General features: G+C 52.5%; 1 protein-coding gene and 1 pseudogene across 1 annotated transcript in view; one reads left to right on the top strand and one right to left on the bottom strand.

The window, feature by feature from the left end:
- Positions 1 to 3,520: 3,520 nt before the first annotated feature.
- Positions 3,521 to 5,160, bottom strand: LOC130043689 (ATP synthase F(0) complex subunit B1, mitochondrial-like; annotated as a pseudogene).
- A 13,805-nt stretch (positions 5,161 to 18,965) lies between these two features.
- Positions 18,966 to 22,681, top strand: part of NLRC5 (NLR family CARD domain containing 5) — a 58,936-nt gene continuing 55,220 nt past the window's right edge. Inside the window, exons 1-3 of the mRNA XM_056136109.1 lie at positions 18,966 to 18,982; positions 20,451 to 20,737; positions 21,341 to 21,400. Of these exons, the coding sequence (XP_055992084.1) occupies positions 18,966 to 18,982; positions 20,451 to 20,737; positions 21,341 to 21,400 (364 nt within the window). The remainder of the gene's footprint in view (positions 18,983 to 20,450; positions 20,738 to 21,340; positions 21,401 to 22,681) is intronic.

Below are 22,681 nucleotides of genomic sequence, written 5' to 3' on the forward strand. Positions count from 1 at the left end.
AAAATGGATTCACACAGGAGAGGAACCTACAGCAATGGCGGAGGGAAGTGGGTACCGAGGGGCACGGGAGTGCTAGAAGGTGGTTAAATGTTACACATGAACCCTGTGTGTTCGTAAACCACAGTACCAAAAATTCATTTCTAAAGTGCCTGACATAGAGGACGTAGAAGCAGGTTGGTGGGAAAATAGTGACCACGGGCAGAGAGAAGAGATTGGTATTGGAACATTATGTGCCTGAAACACAACCATGAATAACTTTGTAATCCATGGTGACTAAATAAACTTTATAAAAAATAAAATTTATGCAGCCTGAGCCTTGGGGGAAAATATGGATTCACTTGAGAAACTTTTTTTTTTCCCCCCCTGGGAGTACCAGGAATCAAACCCACGTCCTCACAATGTGAGATATATGCTGTCATAGAGCCACACCCCAGGCCTTTCAAATGTTTTTTTGTTTTTTGGGGGCCACACTCAGGGGTTATTCCTGTCTTTGCAGCCAGGAATTACTCCTGGCGGTGCTCAGGCAGACCACACAGAATGCTGGGGATCAAGCCCAGGTCGGCTTTGTCCAAGGCAAGCTCCCTATTTGCTGTACTATCTCTCTGACCCTGCTTTTAAAAATATTTTAAATGTAGTTTGTTTTCTTTTATCTTCTTTTTGGTGTTTTTATTGATTAATTGATGCCAGAGATTGAACCTGGGCCACACGAGAGAGAGATGAACTGCAATCCCAGCCTTAAAAATGGACTAACATGGTGACATACAATGATTTTCACTCACTTTCTTCCAAGGAAACATTGTTTGATCATTCTGTTAGCAAATTATTGATAACAAGCAATAGAAAACAAATTTTTGAGCCTACTACAGGGGCAGGCTTAAGGGGTGGTCGGGAAAATTGGAGACAATGGTGGAGGAAAAGTGTAATGGTGTGGGGTTGAGCTTGGAACATTAAATGCCTGTAACAAATCATCGTGAACAACTTTGTAAACTACAGTGTCTATATAGTGTAAGGGGGGAGTTTATATATGTAGGCCTTACCTATTCCATTTAACACTTTTAATTGCTTTAAAAGTGTTATTAATGATAGATGATTGTTACCATAATAAGATCCAAGTATAAAATAAAATTTAATGTTTTACTTTTTTAAAAAATAATGTAGGAGTACTGCTCTTTGTTTAGCCATTGATTAAGCTGATTGAATTGGGCATGAAATCCACATTACTTGCGTGATGAGGGTAGACTATAGTCTGAACAAGATTGCCACTCAGTGACTCTTTTGCAAACCACAGCACTCAAAAGGAGAGAGATAACAAAAGGGAATGCCCTGCCACAGTGGTAGGATGGGATGGGGGGAAGGGGGGTGGGAGGGATGACTGGGACTGGTGGTGGTGGGTGATGGGCACTGGTGGAGGGATGGGTATTCGATCATTGTATAACTGAAACCCAAGCACAAAAATTTGTAAGTCTACAACTGTACCTCATGGCGTGTCACTAATGAAAATTTAAGGAGAGAAAAAAAAAAAGAAATCCACATTACTTTTTTATTTTATTGTATCACCGTGAGATAGAGTTACAAAGCTTTCATGTCTGAGATTCAGCCATACAATGATGAAACACCCATCCCTCCACCAGTGCACATTATCCACCATCAATGTCCCAAGTATCACCCCCATCACATACACACACATCACAGTCCTCACTCTGCCTTTATGGCAGACAATTTCCCAAATACTCTCTAATTTGGGGCATTTAATTTTGCTCGAATTTTCCCACCACCATTCAAGCCTATCTGCCAGGGGCAGACACTAGATAATATATTTTCCATAGCTCATTTAGAATATCATGAGAGCGCATGTGGGCGTGATTGTAAATGTAAATTTCTAGATTGTAAATGGTTGGGTTCCAGAGACATCTCTGTATGGCACTAATCCATTTTGAGATTCAACTGGGACCCTCTGGGCCCGGGCTGTTGGTGGGCTAAGATGGCATCCGGAGGCAAACTGTGGAGATGACAGCCTGTCTTCTGGGAGGGTGGGGTCCCGGGGAGGCACAGCCTGGGTCCTCTGCTACCATGCGGCCTGGAGATGTAGTCCTGGAACCTGCATGCCTGGGCCTTGCTTGTGGAAGCTCATGGTCACCAGGATTCCATCTGGAGTAGGCGGAGAGACTGCACCTACTTCATCTGGGGTGTCCCAGTGATATTGGCTCAGTCTCGGGCCTGGAGAGATCTCTGGGGCTGTGGTATCTTCCGGGACTTGCTGCTGTGTCTCTGGGACAGGGCTGTTGGTGCACTAAGATCCACATTACAAAATTTTCAGCAGATTATATCTTGGTGAGGTCCATCCTGAGACGGTGGAGTCAGGCTTGGGGTATGGCAGCAATTTTGGATTGTGGAAGCAAGTGGCTGCTGGGGACTCTGCTTGGGTGGGCACAGGCCAACCCGCCCCCTCCAATTTACTCTGAACTGTTCAGCCATGTATGGGTCTGAGCTTAACTGCAGCTTTTCATCTCTTTCGAGATTTATTTAGAAGTCTCTGAGGCAAGGTCAATAGTAGAGCTTACCGGGTGGTGCTGGAGTTGTTTCATGGAGGTGACTGCCAGTCCTTCCATGTGTTTTGGGAAACGGGGGAGGTAGCCCATCCCAACTCTGAGTGAGCTTGTATAGCTGAGCCGGAGGTGGTTTGTGGGTGTGACTCCCACATACCTAACTCTTGGCCATTTAATTTCTTGGTAAACTTGTTCCCAAGTTGTTGGGATCTGGCCAAAGACACAGCGGCAATTTTGGAGTGTCAGGAAATCTGAAGGCAACATCAGGCTGCTGATGCACTCACCCTGCAGGTACAGGTTGACCTGTTGGCAGCACCATACCGCTGATGTTTTACTTTTGATTCAAGAGTTGAAAACGTACATATGTAAATGAGAATAGCATTTTTACATTGTATCAAATGGTTTTACATTTTTAATTTACATAGATCAAAATCATATATATAGTCATCACTAATTGGCCCTTACTGATTTATTTTCTGATCATTCGATTTGCCAGTTCTTCAAGTTTTTAACTTAATTTTATTTTTCTAAAGTCATTCACAATAATTTATTGCATCCAATATTCCAACAGCAATTCCACCACCATTACACCTTCCCACCACCATTCTTTAGAATTTTATTTATTTATTTGTTTACTTTTCCCTTGTTTCAAATGTTATTTTATTCCAAGAGGATAGAATTAATTACAAGCTTAAAGTATAATTGGGTAACCTTTAGTCAGGCATCAAATTTAACTAAAGACAAACTGTATTTAAAAGTGATCGTTGGACAGTTCAAAACACAGAGAAAGTAGGATGACAAACATCTCACTGTCAATAGGTTGCTCTGATTCTTTCATTCTCTCACTAAAATTAAACTTGAAAGGCAAACAGTAGCTTCAGTACAGCAAAACGGAAAGATTCTATCAAGCAGAATAGTCTCTATTCAGTGTCAGCTGCCTCTAGCCGGCTCAGTGGGCCAGACGTCTTACATAACTAGCTGCGATTGAACCTTCTTTGCAGCAGCTTTAGATCCCAAATGCGCTTGGCAATTGTCTCCTTTTCCTTCTGGGCAGAAACGCTTGGTACCACGTGCTTCCCCACCCAGTAAATCATGTGCTCCTGATCCTTGCAACGCGATAGCGATTCTTTACCTCCTTGTGTACTCTATGCAGCCTTTCCCGGTAGGTAACTTTCAAGGTTCTAGCAATGTTAGTCCTCTGGATATCAAAAAGGCAATGCATAGTTGAACCAGTGCCTGCTGTGCCGTCTCCATCTCAACCGCATCGTTGATTTGCTTGATGGAAGCCTGTTTCACCTCTTCTAGCTGGGCGATTTTTTACTCATTGAGTATATCAGCAATTCTCCAATTAGAGACACCCTCACTGTCACTGTCACTGTCCTCCTGTTGTTCATCGATTTGCTCGAGCTGGCCCAGTAATGTCTCCATTGTGACAATTGTTACTGTGTTTGGCAGATTGAATACATCACAGGGAGCTTGCCAGGCTTTGCCATGCAGGCGAGATACTCTCCGTAGCTTGCCGGGCTCTCCAAGAGGGGCAGAGGAATCGAACTTGGGTTGGCCATGTTGGGCATTTGCCTTGCAAGCTGCACTGTCGCTCCAGCCCGGAGACACCATATTTAAAATTCTTTTTAAATTGAGATAGCTTTCATGTTTGAATTTCAATCATACAATGATTAAACACCCATCCCTCCCCCAGCGCACATACTCCACCACCAGTGTCCCCAGTATAACCCCCCTTTCCAACCCTCCCCTTGCCTCTATGGCAGACAATTTCCCCCATGCTCTCTCTCTACTTTGGGGCAGTATGATTTGCAATATACATATTGAGAGGCTATCACATTTGGTCCTTTATCTACTTTCAGCACACACCTCTCATCCCGACCGATCCCTCTAACCAACATTGACTTAGTGATCCCTTCTCTATTCCAGCTGCTTTCCACCCTGTTCATGAGGCAAGCTTCCAACTATGGAACAATATTCCTGGCCCTTGTGTCTACTGTCCTTGGGTGTCAGTTTCATGTTATGTTGTTTTTATATTCCATGAATGAGTGCAGTCATTCTATGTCTGTCCCCCTCTCTCTGACTCATTTCACTTAGCATGATACTCTCCATGTCCATCCACTTTATAAGCAAATTTCATGACTTCATCTCTCCTAACAGCTGCATAGTATTCCATTGTGTAGATGTACCAAAGTTTCTTTAACCAGTCATCTGTTCTCGGGTACTTGGTTTGTGTGGAAACAACCCGAGTACCCAAGGCACCATATTTTTTTAACCAAATAGACAAGCAACCCTATTGTTGATATGGCAGAGAAAGTGTCTGGGGTAATCACATATCTTTCTTTGGAGGGGAAATACAAGATAAATCCAGTTCCAAGCACATAGGGTCCTGTTACATCAGTTTTAGGATGAAGAAACTGGAAAAAATTCCTCAGAGATCAGCCCCATACGTACTTTCCCCTCCATATTCAGGAAGGGGTGGTACAGGGGCAAGACTTGGCTGCCCTTTGAGAAAAATCCTTATTGCCAGCAATACCCCTGGGCTGAGGTCTGCATTCTTCAGAGCGGGGGCCACTGTGGTTGCTGCAGAAACTACTACACACAACAGCATGGTCAATAAGGGCCCAGCCACAGGCATCCAAAGGTCCCAGTGACCCGGACAGGAGACTGTCAGATGTAAGAGCAAGATGACTGCTCACAAGTCTTGCCTATTTCGAATTTTCCCAGCACCACCCAAGCCTGTCCCAAAAACAGGCCCTAAATAATTTATTTTGGCTTGCTTGTTATGAATAATCTGCTAAAAGTAATCCAGGAAAGTTTCCTTAGGGGGAAGTGTGTGAAGATTGTTGTATCTCATCCTGGAGCCATTAAGTCCTTGTATAAGAGATTACTAACATGTTGTTACAAATTGAGTCTTGTGTGTGTGTGTGTGTGTGTGTGTGTGTAGAGAGAGAGATTTTATATATATATATATATATATATATTGATCGAGATTTGTTTGAGCGGGCCCAGTAACGTCTCCATTGGAGACTTTGTTGTTACTGTGTCTGGCATATCGAATACTCTCGGTAGCTTGCCGGGCTCTCCGAGAGGGGCGGAGGAATCGAACTCGGGTCGGCCATGTTGGCCGCTTGTAAGGCGAACGCCCTACTCGCTGTGCTATCGCTCCAGCGTTTGCCTTACAAGCGGCCAATATGGCCGACCCGAGTTCGATTCCTCCGCCCCTCTCGGAGAGCCCGGCAAGCTACCGAGAGTATTCGATATGCCAGACACAGTAACAACAAAAGTCTCCAATGGAGATGTTACTGGGCCCGCTCGAGCAAATTGACGATCAACGGGAGGGCCTTTACCTTACCTTTTATTGATCGAGATTGGTTGCCTTATTTGCACCCCATCAAATGCGGTGTGCTACTCTTGGTACAACAGTGGAGTAGAATATGAGATGTCACTCCAGGAATTATAAAATTTTAAATAAGGTGATAGAGCTGGAGTTAAATTTTTAACTGGATGGTGACTTTAGGATCTGGACGTATCTCTGCAGGTTGCTTCTCTCTTCTGAGATTTATTTGTGAGTCTAGATCATGGCCATTAATGAGCTTATATGGCACCAGAGGCAGTTCGTGGGCATGACTGCCAGGCTCCTGGAAGAACAGGGAGATGGGGGGAGGTTGCCCATTCCCAACTCCATGAGAGCCTGAAGATTTTGCATACCTGAGTTTTTCAGCAGATTCATTCTCATGCGTGAGGCTTGTTCCGAGCCTGTGGAGATAGGCTGTGATCATGCCAGTGATTGAGTTCTGGAAGTTTTGGACTGCTGGGGCTCTGTTTGGGCGGGCGCTGGGACTCAGTCTGGTGCGAGGTCTGGAGGCATCTCTGCAGCCAGTTCTTAAAGTTTTGAGCAATGTCAAATAAATTTGTTATGTGCCAAAGGGATCAGGTTGGGATTGAGAGGGAAACTAGGGATACTGGTAGAGGGAAAGTTTCAGTGGTGGTGTTGGAACACAAAATGCTTGAAAAACTAGATACCGAGCAACTTTGTAAATCATGGTGTTTTTAATAAAAATCCATTTGAAAGAACAAATATGGAAAAAGAAATGGGTTCCCTTGTAACTATACAAGTAAGAACTACAAAAAGTGAAATATCAGCTACAGAAATGCCTGTTACTCACCAGCCCAGGTTGTTTCTCTCCTGGGTCAGGGAACCACCTTGGGGTGCAGACTTCCAGAATGTTAGTGCTCACCCAATGAAAATAATGCTCAAGGATTGGGGAAGGGTGGGGGAGGGGCGCTGGGGACAAAGGCTATGTAGGAGACTGAACCACGATCGATCGATTGGCTACAAGCAAGGTCTGCATCTTAACCCCTGGATTCTCTGTCCAGATGCCCTTGTGGTACTCGTCAGGGGCTTTGACTGGGGGTGCCTGCACACCCCACTGCACGTTGGTGTTCAGCAGGTCTTTGGGGAACAAAGTTTTGGGTTCAGACTCCCAAGGCAACCCATAAGCACCTGATGAGACCTGAATCTGTCTGCAAAGATCCTGCCTACCACGAGCCGAGAGCTGCTGGGTGGGGCAAGTCCTTAGCACGAGAGGCGGTTCCCGGTGAAGCTGCCTTCCTTCCAGGCTCAGCGTGGACACGACAGGTTGCTGGGTGCGAGATTATGGCCAGGTTCAGGCCATGGTGTCACCGGCCGGGCTTTGCATGACGGAGCCCCAGGTTCCAGCCCCAGCATCACACAGCCTCCCTGGTACCACAGTGAGCCATGCCCGAGCACAGAGCCCGGAGTAGCACCTGAGCATCACTGTTGTGGCCCCCCAAAAAAACAAAAGGAGAAGCTGTAACTGCTATTAGATTAGGTTTCCAGTCTGGGGAGAATAAACTCTCGTATGGAAACATCACGGTCCTCCCGTTGTTCATCGATTTGCTCGAGCGGGCTCAGTAACGTCTCCCTTGGAGACTTTGTTGTTACTGTGTTTGGCATATCGAATACGTCATGGGTAGCTTGCCAGGCTCTGCCGTGAGGGCAAGATACTCTCAGTAGCTTGCCGGGCTCTCCGAGAGGGGCAGAGGAATCGAACTTGGGTCGGCCATGTTGGCTGCGTGCAAGGCAAATGCCCTACCGCTGTGCTGTCGCTCCAGCCCCTTGTATGGAATGCTTTTTTAAAAATTTTTTGCCATACCCTGCAGTGCTCAGGACTTATTCCTGGCTCCATGCCCAGGGATCACTCCTGGCAGGACTCAGGGTCCATACGGTGCCTCAGGGATTGAACCCAGGTTAGCTACATGCAAGGCAAGCATCATACCAGCAGTACTACAGCTCAGGCCCCATTAAAAAAATCAGCACTTTATATATTGACATGGGTGGGTCCTACATCTGACACCTACTTGGATGTGGCTGAATTCACACACGTTGCCGAGCCTGTGTTGATGAAACATCCTCCCAGCTCCAAAATCAAGATGATTCCTCCCAAATCCCCTTCAGCCCCTGACTAGAGTCCCAGAGAGGATTTCCTGACCTTTCAGCTCATTTCCAGTTTGGTGTGTGACTGAGCATGGGGCAGGGCACGGGGTGGCAGCCACAGAGTGGAGGGCCCAGGCCTGAGGTAGAGGGGGTTGCCCACTGGGGGGGCCGGCAGCGTGCTGTGCAGGTGATCCTGAGAGACCCCCAAGTCCCCCGTGGGCTGGGCCGTAGAGCAGAGGACTTGCTGTGTGTGAGTGTGTGTGTGTGTCTGTGTGTGTATGTGTGTGTGTGTATGTGTGTGTGGGTTTCAGCCCCAGCCCCGAAACTCAGAACAAAACACAAGGGGCAGGGGCAGGAATGGTCTGCTCATCCCATCCCGTGAGAGCACAGGAAGCGCCCTGAGCTCTGGTTGGCTGGAGGTGCAGACTCTTGGGGAGAACCACAGCCCGCGGCCCAGGGGGTGGAGAGCTCTGAGCCAGAGACTGCAACAGTGACCCCCAAACTCGAGAGGCCATAAAATCCCCCCACCAGCTCCCAAAGTCCAGAGCTGGGATGCCTCCCCCCTCTCAGTGGTGCCTTGGGGGGCCTGTATGGGGCATTGTCTAGAAAATATGTTTATCTTTTGTTGGAAGCACCTTGAGTTCACCTACATGCAAAGGGCATGTGGATCCCAGCGTGCTGATGAGTCTGGGGGCCGCTGGCAGGGCAGAGGCTGGCAGAGGCTCACTGGGGGCCCTGCAGAAGATGTGGGGGAAGTTTAGGGGTGAGAAGGGAATAGTTTTGAAGGCAAAGAATTAAACGAGCATCAGGCAGAATAAGCAGAGGGAAAGGAAGGAGGAATCTGTCCGCTTAGCTTGCCCTCTGTCTCTGAGGCTCCATCCAGCACGGTGGGGGGACTTGCCCAGGTGGGTCCAGAGACTGGACTAGAACAGAGACAGCAGGAAGAAAGGGGTGAGGTCAGCTAGGGAGGTGACAGGGAATGGAGAGGCAGACAGTGAGATCTGTTTTTTTCATGGAAAACAAAAGATGCTCCTGGCAATTGGGAAACTCCCACACTGAGAGAAGCACACATTTATTTTTCCATTCCGAGTCCCCTCCCCTACCCCTCCCCCTCCTCTTCCCCTTTCCCTCCTTCTTCCTCCTCCCCTTTCTCTTCACTCCTCTCCCCTCCCTCCCCTTTCCTCCCCGTCCCCCACCCCTCCCCCTCCCTCCCTTTTCTCCTCCCCTCCCCTTTCCTCCCCTTTCCCCTTGCCCCTTCCTTCCCCCACCCCCTTCTTTTTCCCTCTCCCCTCCACTCCCCTCCCCTTCCTTTGCCTTTCCTGTCACGAAGATTGAGCCCAGGGCTCCCACACTGGCTGGGCTGCCGCTCTGAGCCGCATCCCCCAGCCCATGTCTGTCTCTTTTCAGAGGCATCTCCAGCCTGCGCCCCTTCTGAGCCCCTGCCATAAAGTGCACCTTTGCCAAGGACATATGGGGGGAGGGGACAGAGTTTTGCTCTCCACCAGCCGGGGCCTTCACCTACAGGCTGAGGCGGCCGGCCACTTCCTGTGGGCGCTGGGCCAGGCATGCCGGGGCTGATCAGGAGGCCACCTGGGGCGCTGGACTTCCGGGGTCCCTTAGTGGGAAGTCTGAGCCTTTGCAAGGAGCAGGAGACAGCCAGAGACGCCACGGGTTTATTCTCGTTGGCTGCCCTGTCCGATGACCCTCGAAGTCCAGGTGCCCGTGTTGGGCCGGCTGACTGCGTGGGGCAGTCTGATGCGTGGTAATGGGCCGTGTGAGAGGGGGAGCCAAAGACACCGGGAGGTTCCATCCAGGTTCCATCCCAGGTTCCATCCCCAGCATCCCGCAGGGTCCCCAACACTGCCAGGAGCAACCCCTGAGCAGAGTCAGGAGTAACCCCTAGTACCACCATGTTCCCCCCCACCCTCCAAAAAAATAAGTGAAAGGAACGTGTCACGGACTCAGGGAGCACAGAGACATTTTGTTCCTCAGTGGGAAGTCTATTGTTGGGCTTGAAAAACAGTTTGGCACTGGGCAGACTTGGAGGCACCTCCCCGAGCGGGACAGTCTTTAGCAGTAAGGACTGCGGAAGGATGTGAGGACACACACCTTAGACTGTTGTCATGGCCAGTAGGCTCGAGGACTGGGAACCAGACACACACACACACACACACACACACACACACACACACACACGTCTCCCAGGTCACACGAAGCACACAGACATCATTTTTGAACACATTCATTCATTCCTTTAAAATTTTTTTCATTGGGTATTTAGAGTCAGCATGGCTAAAGTAACCGAGTTATTGATGAGACAGAGTAATTGAGGTCAGACAAAACAAAACCTCCTCTACTGTAGGATAACACTGTTCTGTCCTTCCTGCATAACCTCAGAAATAGTTGATAGTTTATTGGACTGAGGAAAAGAGAAAAACACCTTAAGAGGTATCTTGCCCTTGAGCAGTCAGGAAGGGCTTTCTTATGTTGATTTGGCTTCCTGACTGGGTGGAGTGTCCCAGACTAGAAGGGAGCTGGAAATGGAGAGAGCAGGGCTGAAAGATGGACTACCGAGAGACTAGCAAGGGGAACGTGTGCTTGAGAGAACCTAGGCCCTTCATAACATAAGGTTCTTCTATGTGATAAACTTCCTTGTAATAAACTGCCACTAAGATCAACCGGCCTGGCCCTCGTCTCTTCCTTCATCCGCCCTTGGCCAACAGCCGTCCCGATGCAGGCCACACACAGCGGCTCTAGGGCACCGAACGCGGGCGGTGAGATAGAGCCGTCCAGAGAGCCCGCGAACACACAACCTTCTGCGTGCATAGTTTTTTACACTCTACCTCATTGTTTGATTGGGAATTCCTCTATTCCTTTCATCTTTTGTTATTGTTTTGTTTTGGGGTCACACCTGGAGATGCTCAGGGATTACTCCTGGCGGTGTTTGAGGAAACCTTATGGGATGCCGGGGATTGAACCCGGGTTGGCTGTGTGCAAGGCAAGAGCCCTACCCGCTATACTATCTTCTCTGCAAAGCTGTTTTTTAAAAAAAACTTAAAATTTAAAATTTCGTTTAAGGCACTGTGATTTTCAGTGCTGTGACTGAGAGGTTTTCAGGCACGTAATATTCCAGCACCGCCTCTGTCCCGAGAATGTCTGCTTAAATTTGCTTCTTATTCAAAAAACTAAAGTTTAGGGCCCACACCTGGCAGTACTCAGGGCTTAATTCCTGGCTATGTGCTCAGGGGTCTCTTCTGGTGAGGCTTGGGGAACCATATGTGGTGTTGGGGATTGAACTGAGGTCCGCTGTGTGCAAGGCGCTGAAGTGTCCTTACACACTGTGCTCTCCACTTTGCTTAATTCTACAGAACTGTTTGTACAATGTGAGCTATCAGAGAAGAGCAAACATTGGTGAAGGGACCAGTGTTGGAACATTGCAAACTGAAACCCGATTATGAACAACCTTGTAATTGTGACTCTCACGTGATTTGATTTAAATAAATAATTTTTTAAAAAAAGAATGATTTAAACCTAGTGGTGTAAGCTGGGTGTTTCTGGGGACAAAGGAAAAGGCCTCACTGGGCCTGAGAAGGGTCACGGGGCCTCTGGGCCCAGCCTGAGGTCAGGATGCCGACCAGGGTCTCGGCCTGCCTTGGGGCTCCCACAGTGGCCGGGACTGCGGGTAGGACCCACTCTCTGGACATGTCCCCATCGCTGTGTCCATGAAGCACTCTGACCGACACTGAAGTCTGCAGGACCGTCCCTGGGGGACATTAAACATGAAGGCTTTAAAAGCCACATCCGGGCTGGAGCAACAATACCGCGAGGAGGGCATTTGCCCTGGATTCGATCCCCGGCATCCCACAGGGCCCCCTGAGCAACACCGGGGAGTCGTTCGTGAGTGCAGAGCCAGGAGTAACCCCTGAGCACTGATGGGTGAGACCCAAAGAGAAAAAAAAAGAAGAAAAACTCACATCCATCCCTGCAGTCTGTGTATGTGTGTGTGTGTGTGTGTGTGTGTGTGTGTAAGAGAGAGAGAGAGAGAGAGAGAGAGAGAGAGAGAGAGAGAAAGAGAGCGAAAACACCCACCTGTGGGCTTGAGAGGAAATGGCGGGAGGAAATGGCTTTTGTGGGCTTGAGAGAAAATGGCTCCTGACATCCCTAAAACCCACCCCAGGGGCCCTGAGGTCCCCTGTGGAAGAGGGGTGGTTCCCGGCCAGGGCTGCGTATGGGCTCGGGCTGGGCCTGCCTTTGCTCTGAATCCCCGTGAGTCCCCACAGGGCCTTCCCCATGAGGGCCTGTTTCTGTCTATCAAATGGAGCCTCCTGGCCTGTCCCGTCAGCCCTCAGGCTCAGCCAAAAGAGCCTCCAGAGGCTTCGTCTGTGGCCAGCGGCCATGGGGAGGCGATACCTCGACACCTCCTCGCCTCCTGGCTGATAACCCCAGGTGACCTCAGTTGCACTTTCATTTTCTCTGAGCTGTTTGTCTGCTGGCCTCACTGACCCTTGCTGCACCTGAGCTGGCCACATCCTCAGAGCTCAGCCTCTCTCTCTCTCTCTCTCTCTCTCTCTCTCTCTCTCTCTCTCTCTCTCTCTGTCCCTCCCCACCAGTGCCCCAGTTTCCCTCTCTCTCCCCCCGACCCCAGGAGTCTAATGCAGAGGCCGGGCTGTGCTGACACCCTGGGTCAAGGGCCCCTCTAGTCCCACCTCCCCTGGCAGGCACCCCTGGAAGAGTTAAGATAGGGTGTGACCGCCTAGAAATGAGGAAGCAGATTCTAGTCAGTGGGGGGGGCCTGGTCTACACCTTTTCCTCTTTCCCACCCAGACCTCTGGGGGGTCCCCTGAAGCCCAAGTCTGAGAGAAAGAGGGGAGCAGTCACTTGGGACCCCACCACCAGCTCCTGCCCTCTGCCCCTCTCTCCCTCCCTCCTTCCCTCCTCGGACACCTCCAGGTACACGGCGGGTAATACTGAGTTCTCCGAGGTACAGGAGAGGACGTGCTCAGTCCTACCTGGACTAGTTGTACCCAGCACCCCCGGTCAGTCGGCACCAGGTTCCTCGGGATCCAACGGTGACTGTGAAAAGGCAGAATCTCAGCCCTCCCGGGACTGGAGGCCGCGGTCCTCTCTGGCTGCATGTGCTAACAGTGACCGTCAGCAAGGACAGTGTTAGCTCCTGGGGCTGACAGGTGCTTGGGAACCCCTGGCCACCCTTCCTCTGAGCCATGGCTTGGTCCGGATGGGCAGGAGGGATGTCCGAGCTCACCAAGCACAGGGCTTAAGACACGCTACCATTTTGAGGGGCCTTACTTCCTGTTTTCTGTCTAGATTTGCATAATGGAAATATAATGGGGGAAGTTGGAAAGATAACACAGAGGCTAAAGCACCTGCCTTGCTCGTGAATGGACTCAGTTCCATCCCCAGCACCCCAAAGGTCACCAGGAGTCATCCCTGGGGGACAGAGCCAGGAGAAAGGCCTGAGCACCACCAGGTGTGGCCCTCAAACAAATGAACACAATACATACAGTGTGAAAAGAGCAAAGTCATGCCCTTGAAACCCAAAGCCAGACCCACAGGCAACCAACACCTCTCTCTTGCAATCAAGTTGCTGTTCAACCAGTTATTTTCACTACAATCATACTTGCGATGGCACAGCGGTAGGGCGTTCGCCTTACAAGCGGCCACCATGGCCGACCCGAGTTCGATTCCTCCGCCCCTCTCGGAGAGCCCGGCAAGCTACCGAGAGTATCTCGCCTGCACGGCAGAGCCTGGCAAGCTACCCGTGATGTATTCGATATGCCAGACACAGTAACAACAAAGTCTCCAATGGAGACGTTACTGGGCCCGCTCGAGCAAATCGATGAACAACGGGAGGACCCTAGGACTGTAGTGTTACAATCATACTTGGGACCAAAGAGTGACCGAAGACGGGTCCTCAGCCCTGGGGTGTACACTCTGACTGCTGGTGAGCGCTGTCCGTGTACCCTGAGGGAAGCTGGTGACCAAGAGGAATGACCGTGAAATAGCAAAGCCTGCTGCAGAGGAGAAAGCTAAGAAAGACTGAAGCACCTTTAGGGGGCTTGACAGGATCAGGCAGCCAGGAAGGCTTCCCGGAGAAGGTGGCAGGAGTGGGCTGGGTCCCAAGGTGTGGTTTGCAAGGCTGGACAAAGGGAAGGGCACTGAGGTAAAAGGTAGCGTCACGACAGGGACTCCTGAGAGTAGGTGGCCAGGTGCAGGCCTAAAGGGTGGGGCTGCAGGTGTGGGACCAGGAACCGGGAATCAGGGACGTGTTGTTTATTCATCCATCCTTTGACCCCATCCCAGAGACCCTTGCGCCGCAGCCTGGTAGGATTCGAAAATGTGGTGTGATCTCTTGGGTCATAGTGGGGACACAAGAGGAAGTTAGACAGGAGGCCAGAGCAGAGCTGGGTTTGCGGGTGGACACTGGGCAGAGAACAGGACACAAGCTCATGTGTGTGTCTCCCATGAATGCATGTGTATACAGGTGTATGTGTATATTCACGTGTGTGCATCTCTGTGAGCATGTGTGTGTGAGCATGTGTGTGAGTAGGCGGCATGTACGTGCATGTGTGTGAGTGTGTGTGTGCTTGTGCAGTTGTGTGTGCTTGCATGTGCAGGTGTGTGTGTATGTAAAGATGTGTGTTTGTGTGTGTGCATGTGAGCATGTGTGTGAGCGGGTACGTGTGCATATGCATATGTGTTCGTGTGAGCAGGCATGTGTGCCTTGAGTGTATTGTGTGTATGCGTGCATGTGTATGCGAGAGTGTATGCATGTGTGTATATGTGTGTACATGGCACTAGTGTGTGCATGTATGTACATGTGCACAGGGGTGCATGTGTATGCATGTACATGTATGATCATGTGTGAGCAGGCTTATGTATGCACATGTGTGTGCATGTGTACACGCATGTGTGAGTGGGTGTGTTGTGCTTATGTGTCTGTGTGTGCATGTGTGTACGTGCAGTTGTGTCCGTGTGTGTGCATGTGCACTAGTGTGTGTGTGCATGTATGAGTGTGTGTGTGCATGTATGAGTGTGTGTGTGTGTGTATGCATGTGTGTGAGTGGCTGTGTGTGCCCAATGAGTGCTGGAGATGGGCAGGCTCTGGTCCTGACCTCGCCTAGTGCACACACCCTCTGACCACTCTAGTCGCACCTCCCAGATCTCCCGGGTGGCAGAAGAGACGCCCAGGAGCCCCGCAAGAAGGCTCACAGCAGGGCCTCGCGTGGTGAAACTGAGGCCAGGCCGCCCCTTGCATGAGACCAGAGATCTGGCAAGACCTCCAGGCGGACCCCTGCTTTGTCTCCTCCCTGTCCCTGGGGTGGCAAGAGCACTGGACATGAGTCTCCAGGTCTAGGCTTCTGTGTGGCCTTTCATTGTCTCCCTGTGAACCCCGAGTTTGGTCACCCCACCCGGGTTTGCACTGGGAATCGTCAGAGGGAAGACGTTGGACTGAAGGCCAGAGGTCTAGGCCGACATGCAAACAGGACGGGCGCGGTGGCTGCCTGCCTGCCTTTCCTCTGTTCTAGGGCAGCCGCTCCTTCTCTCTTGTTTTCTATAAAACAGTAAGAACTGGGGTGGAGAGGAAGTACAGTGCGGGCCGGGGCGGGGGGGGGGAGTCAACTTTGCATGTGGCTGACTCAGGCTCAATCCCCAGCACCCCAGATAGTCCTCCGAGCCGTGTCAAGAACGATCTGAGCACAGAGCCTGGAGTAAGCCCTGAGCACTGCCAGGTGTGGCCCCCAAACAAAGAAAGATAAGGGTAAGAACCTATCCCACAGGCAAATACTCCACGCAGAATTGCCTGGCCTGGTTCTCTGATGTTTGCAATTTGGGTAGATAAAGGCGGTTCTGTTTACACCCTCGAGAGCCATGCGTCAGCCGTCAGCCGCTTTCCTGTTCTCGGCTCTGTGGGGGCCTTGCATGAGAGGCGTGCTGCTGTATCTTCGATAGTTCTAGCGTTTCTTTTATTTCCTATGAACTGAGCATCTTTTCACCTTTTCTCTGCTGCACATGCTTCCTGTTTGCCTTTCCATTCCCTTTGTAAGGGGGAAAAGAACCACCACAGGGGTGGTCCTGACTCACTCCTGGTGGGGTCAGGCTTCCCTCCTGGCAGGGGTCTGGAGTCCGTATGTGGTGGTGCTAAAACTCAAACTTAAACCAGGCCCACTTGCATGCAGAGCAGGCGCCTTAAGCTCTGTGAGATCTCTCTGGCCTCTATTTCCCTTTTTCTTTTTTTTTTTTTTTTTTGGCTTTTTTGGATCACACCCGGCAATGCGTAGGAGTTACTCCTGGCTTTGCACTCAGGAATTACTCCTGGAGGGGCTCAGGGGACCATATGGGATGCTGGGAATCGAACCCCAGTTGGCCGCTTGCAAGGCAAACGTCCTACCCACTATGCTATCACTTCAGCCCCTTCTGTTTCCCTTTCTTTAAGGGGGAGAGGCACACCCAAGGATGCTCAGAGCTCCCCCAGGCACTGCCAGGAATAATTCCTGAATGTAGAGGCAGGAGTAAGCCTCTGAGCATCACTGGGTGTGATTCTCCCCCTCCAAAAAAGGAAGGAAGGAAGGAAGGAAGGAAGGAAGGAAGGAAGGAAGGAAGGAAGGAAGGAAGGAAGGGAGAGAAAATACAGTTAGGTCCTGTATGAAGTTAGAACATTCTTGATAAAGTGAATCATTTTCTCAAGAAGCATAAATTGCCAAAAGTTAGTTAAAACAAGGGCCCGAGAGAGAGGGCGGAGACTAAAGTGCCTTGCACACAGCCAGTCCTGGTTTGATCCCCAGCACCACACAGGGTCCCTGAGCACGCTGGGGTGACCCAGGCAATTCCTGGCACCTCATGGTCTGAGCAGCACTGCATTCGCGGGGCTCACCCTGAACCACAACTTCCGGGGGCCTCCTGAGCACTGTTTGAAAGCAGCATCCCATACACACAAAAGTAGAAAATGAATTGAAACTATTTTAAATGGCCAAGTTTGATCTGTTTGATAAGTGTTGGCAGCCAGGAATGGGGCTCCGTGGTGAGGTGGCTGCCTTACAGGTCTGGAACCGTGGGTTCAATCCCTGGAAACACGCATGCGCGCGCGCACACACACACAGACACACACACAGACACACACACACGCACAACATTGGAACAATGCAAGCCTGGAGCACAGTCCCTGTCTTGAGATGAGGTAGAAAGACCCCAAGAGGTGGAGAGACCGGAGGTAGCCTCACTGGGTGGGCAGAAGAGCGGGCACTGGGTCTCCTGTCCCAGGAATCCAGAATCCAGAATCCAGTGCACACTGGTGGACGAGGGGCCAGCATCAGGACGGGAGGGGTGACCTTGACCAGCATAAGCCGCACTGGCTGAGCTCTTGAAGCCCAGGGTGCCTTTCACTAGTGGGGGCGGGGGACCTGGCAGGAACCTCGAACTCAAGAAGCAGGGCCTGCTGAGGAGCAGGGGGTGGTGCCACACACCGCCCAGCTACAGTGACCACATCCTGGCCCCTCCCATCTTCGTCTCAATGGAGGAGCTTCCCTTTTCACTCCCCGTGGTCAAGGGGCTCTGTCTGTATCAATTCCGGTTGTCTCCTAGGACGCCGTCGCCTGGGTGGCTCACACAGCGGGTCTCCCCCAGGCTCTAGGGGGGCCTCTGTGCGCCCTCAGCATCACCCAAGGGTGAAAATCACCTCACTGGGCGTGGCCCGTAGACCCGGAGGCCACAGGAAGGAAACAAGGAAACAGGCAGGGACAGGTGAGAGAGGAGGGGTGCGGGGAGGAGAGGAGAAGAGGGGAGGGGAGGGGAGGAGAGGACAGGAGAGAAGAGAGTGTAGAGGAGGGAAAGGGAGAGGAGAGGAGGGAAGAGGAAAGGAGGGGAGGGGAGAGGAGGGAAGAGGAGAATCAGGGCTGCTCAGGGCCCTCCCCCACCCCCTCCCGCACCCTGGGCAGGAGCAGCCATCAGCCTGGCCTGGGCTTCGCTGGGACTTGCTCCACCTCTGCGTTTCCTGTAATCGAAGCGGACAGTTTTGTTTCATCTTTTTGTTCTGTTTTGTTTGGGGAGGGGTCCCCAAGCAGTGCTCCCCAGGGCTCCCTCCCGGGGACCCTTGCCTGGGCAGTTCCGGGCTTGGCTGTTGGATGCTCAGCCTGGGACCCACGTCTGGGGAGGATTCGGGGCCTCCTCCCACGCGCCGCCTTTCAAGCCTGTGTGGCCTCCCCACTGCAGCTCTGCCGAGGGGATGGCACCCAGGACCTTCCCCCAGGCCTGGCTCTCTCCCCACCCCCCAGCACAGCACCTGCGTGTTAGGCCAATTCCCTCCGGCCCAACACTTGGGCCAGGATCTCCCCCTGGAGACAGCCCATGTGCTGCACGAAGCTTTGGCCTTTCCTCGCGGGCCTTCAGCCACCTTGTGCCCCTCGTGGGTCCCACCGTGCTAGTTTGATCGCGAGCCAAAATGTTGGTCCATCATTCATGCCCAAGGACCCAGGTCTCTGGGTCATCACATTAAGGAGAACGTTCTCGATGGTTGAAAAGCAGCTTTATGATATACTTAGGGACGAAGACAGCAAATCCTGACCTCAGGAGCGTTTTGTTGGGATAGGAAGTGTCTGTGGTCATGGGATGGGTGATTTCACTCATAAAGCTCATAAAGGCTCCACATGAAGGGCACGTTGAGACCACGTTCTGGGGAACATTCTAATGGAGGGAGAAGTGGGGTGCCTCCCGGGAGAGGGTGGCAAGGGCACATGGAGCGTGGGGCTGGGCAGAGTCAATGGGCCGAAGGAGCAGAGGTAGGCCAGTGGGGTCTGTGCCTCGGAGGGGTCTCTGGTCGGTGAAGCAGGGCCTAGAGGATTGTCTTGCCTCTCCCCAGGGCCTGCGCTATGGAAGCAGCCTGCGGCCAGCTCAGGGCAGGGACTCCAGGAGGCCCCTCGCTGTGACCCTGGACATCGACGATGAGCCAGGAGGCCAAGTAAGGACGGCAACCCATCCCCCTAGCCCTCACTGCCCCTCCCCCACGGCCCTCACTGCCCCTCTCCCACAGCCCTCAGGACCCCTCCCCCACAGTCCTCACTGCCCCTCCCCCACAGCCCTCAGGGCCCCTCCCCCACATAACCCTCACTGCCTCTCCCCCACAGCCCTCACTGCCCCTCCCCCACACAGTCCTCACTGCCCCTCCCCCACAGCCCTCACTGCCCCTCCCACACACAGTCCCCACTGCCCCTCCCCCACGGCCCTCACTGCCCCTCCCCCACACAGTCCTCACTCCTCCCACGCCCCCATGAAGCCAGCCCTTCACTGCTCTCCCCCACATACTCCTTGGCCCTCTGCCTCTCCCGCTGGGTGCACCCCTCATTGCCCCACAGCTAACAAACTGCCCTCTTACCTGCTGCTCCTGTCCATGCTCCGCCTTTCCTTCTGTTGCTCCTACCACAGGTGGTTTGAGAATTCCCATCCAGAAGGGGAATTTTTGCTTAGACAGAGGCCGTGCTTTCCATTAGCCAGGACTGAGCTTCTCCACGAGTAGCAGAAAGCCCCCGGCCAGGTGGTTTAGCACATTAGAACCTGAGATTCCTTATCCTGTCACCCAAGTCCAGAGTCAGAGTCAGGCACCTGGACAGCATGGTGTGCTCACCTCCTGACCCGCGACGGCTGCCCAGTGCCAGCCATCATTCCCTCCTTCCAACCAACAGGAAGAAGCCAAGAAAGATGTAGGACACGTTGGCCTCCGTCCCCTCGGCCAAACTGATTGACGTGGTCTCACCTAACTGTAAGGGGAAATGGGAAGGAGAGTGGGCCTCAGATGCCCCTCTGAACCAGGCCTATCCAGAGGCTCTAGTGAGAGGAGAAAAGGGGGCACAGATTTGAGGGAACAATCTACCATCTGCCGTGAAGAGAGTTCTGAGAGCAGCACCCCCCAGGCCCCAGAAACAAGGATGAATAAAGCATCGTGCAGAGGGATGGGGCTGGAGCAATAGCACAGCAGGTAGGGCGTTTGCCTAGCACACAGCCAACATGGCCAACCCGAGTTCGATTCCTCTGCCCCTCTCGGAGAGCCCGGCAAGCACTGAGAGTATCTCGCCCGCATGGCAAAGCCTGGCAAGCGACCCGTGACGTATTCAATATGCCAAACACAGTAACAACAAGTCTCACGAAGGAGACGTTACTGGGCCCGCTCGAGCAAATCGATGAACAACGGGAGGACCGTGACCGTGACCGCAGAGGGATGAGCAGGACCATTCCAGGGCCAAGACACAGGCGCCCCTGACGGTGAGGTCGGGTGCAGGAGGTCCATCTCTGGCCAGCACCACCAGGCAGAGACACCGAGGCCCCATCGAGAGGCCCCTGGTCTGGAAGATTCCTGACTGCCCACTGGCTCACCCACCTCCCTGGCCCTTCTCACCTGCCCACCCTGTTCTCTGCCCATCCCTTGCCTGCAGCCTCCAACTGGACGCGAGGGAACTGTGGGACCGTATTGTGCGGCTGCTCAGCCTCAGCGAACACTCAGAATGGCTAAACGACAAGGTGCAGGTCTTCATCCCCGGTGCTGCGCCGGGCTCCGTAGACCAGGATGAGGACCCTGCCCAGAGGGTCTCTCTGCAGCTGTGGCGGCTGTACCACCAGGGCCCGGCCACTTGGAAGGGATTCATCCACTGCCTGTGCATGGAGCTGAACCTGCTGCTGGATCTGGAGGTGCTACTGATGAGCACCTGGGGACGCGAGGAGGGTAAGGGCAGAGGGGGCAGGCGGCCGGCGGAGGGGGTGCCCCAGGAGGGCTCAGGGAGGCTCAGCACCCATCTGAGTCGCACAGAGGGCATGCCCAAGCACAGGGCACATGTCCCAGAGCAAACACCCCATTGCAACATTGGCTGGAGACTCGGGGTGGCGGGCGGGTGGGGGCGCCTCCCCACGGCCCAGCCCAGAAAACCAAGGAGCAGGATTCCAGGTGGTTCCTTCCAGCCAGGACGGAGCCCCAAGAGTCTGAGAGGGCTCTCTCGGAGCGCTGGTCAGCACCTTGATCCTCGAGAGAGGCACGGGCCATGAGCTCAGCGCTGCAGGCATTTTAGTGGGGGGGGGGGGGGGCGTCTTTTGCTTCGACAGTATGGGGGACGCCAGCTGAGGAGTGAGCACTTGGCGTGCTCCCTTACGCTTAGACTCCTGCGTGTGCTATGCATGCCTGCACACATGTTCACATGCTACCTCTGGGTGTATAAGCCCACCACCACACGCGTCTGTGGCCACAGTATCAAGAGTCCACGCTATTCCTCCTTTACCGCCCTCCGCTGGAACCCACAGTCCCACAGCCTGCTGTTCCGACCTTCTCTTTCAGGGGACCGCCATCGAGAGGAGGCTGAGGAAGAGAGTTTACATGAGTCTCAGTCCCACACTGGTGAGGCTGGGGGCTGGGGGGCAGGGGCGAGGGGGGTGGCAATGAGCTCAGTAGACCCCGCCTCAAACCCAGTGGAGGCTGGCGGGGGGGTTCCCACTGTTCCCAGCTGCCCCCACCCCCATCCTCCTCCAAGTACCCACCCTGGACTTCTGGGCCTTGTTGGACTACAACAGCCTTTCTTGGCGTACAAATCCAGGGGTCTGGGGTGGAAGCTTCTAGAAGCATCATCAGGTCTCTGTCACTGGTTTTGCTGGGAGATGATGCCTTTCATTTCCCCCTCTCCAGGCTGCTGGTCCTTGTGGCCCAGCTGTCACCGTCCACCTTTTGACTCAGGCCCCCCTCACGACACAGACACCTGGCCCAGGTACCTCCACACCCAGGGCAGGCCTCCTGAGTGACTTTCCGATTAGGCATCTGTGAGCCGTGCCAGCCGCGTCACTGGTTGAGCCCACCACTCATCCCCTATTCTCAGCACCCTGCTCCCTTCCTCTTTTTTTTTTTTTGTAACTGTGGTAAAGTACAACAGAATAGCAACGCTGCCCTCTTGACAGTTTCTCCAAAGTAGACAGTTCTGATTTTCTTCTTTTCTTTCTTTTTTTTTTTAAATTTTTATTACTGAAAACACCATGAGGTACAGTTGTAGACTTACAAATTTTTGTGCTTGGGTTTCAGTTATACAATGATCGAGTGCCCATCCCTCCACCAGTGCCCATTCTCCACCATCACTAATCCCAGTATCCCTCTCACCCCCCCCATTCCCCCCATCCCACTCCATCTCTGTGGCACACCCCTCATAAGCCTCCAGGTGCCCCTGACTCTTGTCCTTCAAGTTTCCAGGAGGGAAGGACCAGGGGTCCTAGATGGGCAAGGAGAAACTGGGTTTGGATATAAAGTGCCCCCCGACAGTCACAAAGACCTTCTGGGGCAAAGGTGCTCACAGCACCTTGTCAGGACATAGTTTTATCACCCAGGTCCTTCCAGGACACGAGGCCTTAGGCTGAGAATGTCCCCTCATGGTGTCAGGCCTGCTTCCCACCCCAACAGCCATTTAAAGGACAAACAGGGAGCTGAAGCGATAGCACAGCGGGTAGGGCATTTGCCTTGCACGCAGTCGACCTGAGTTCGATTCCCAGCATGCCATATGGTCCCCCGAGCACCGCCAGGAGTGATTCCTGAGTGCAGAGCCAGGAGTAACCCCTGTGCATCGCCGGGTGGGACCCAAAAAGCCAAAAAATTAATTAATTAATAAACTAAAGGACAAACAGGATCAGGTAGAAGCCC

This window comes from Sorex fumeus, unplaced genomic scaffold, assembly GCF_029834395.1.
Source record: "Sorex fumeus unplaced genomic scaffold, SorFum_2.1 ptg000122l, whole genome shotgun sequence".
NCBI classification, from domain to species: Eukaryota; Metazoa; Chordata; class Mammalia; order Eulipotyphla; family Soricidae; genus Sorex; species Sorex fumeus.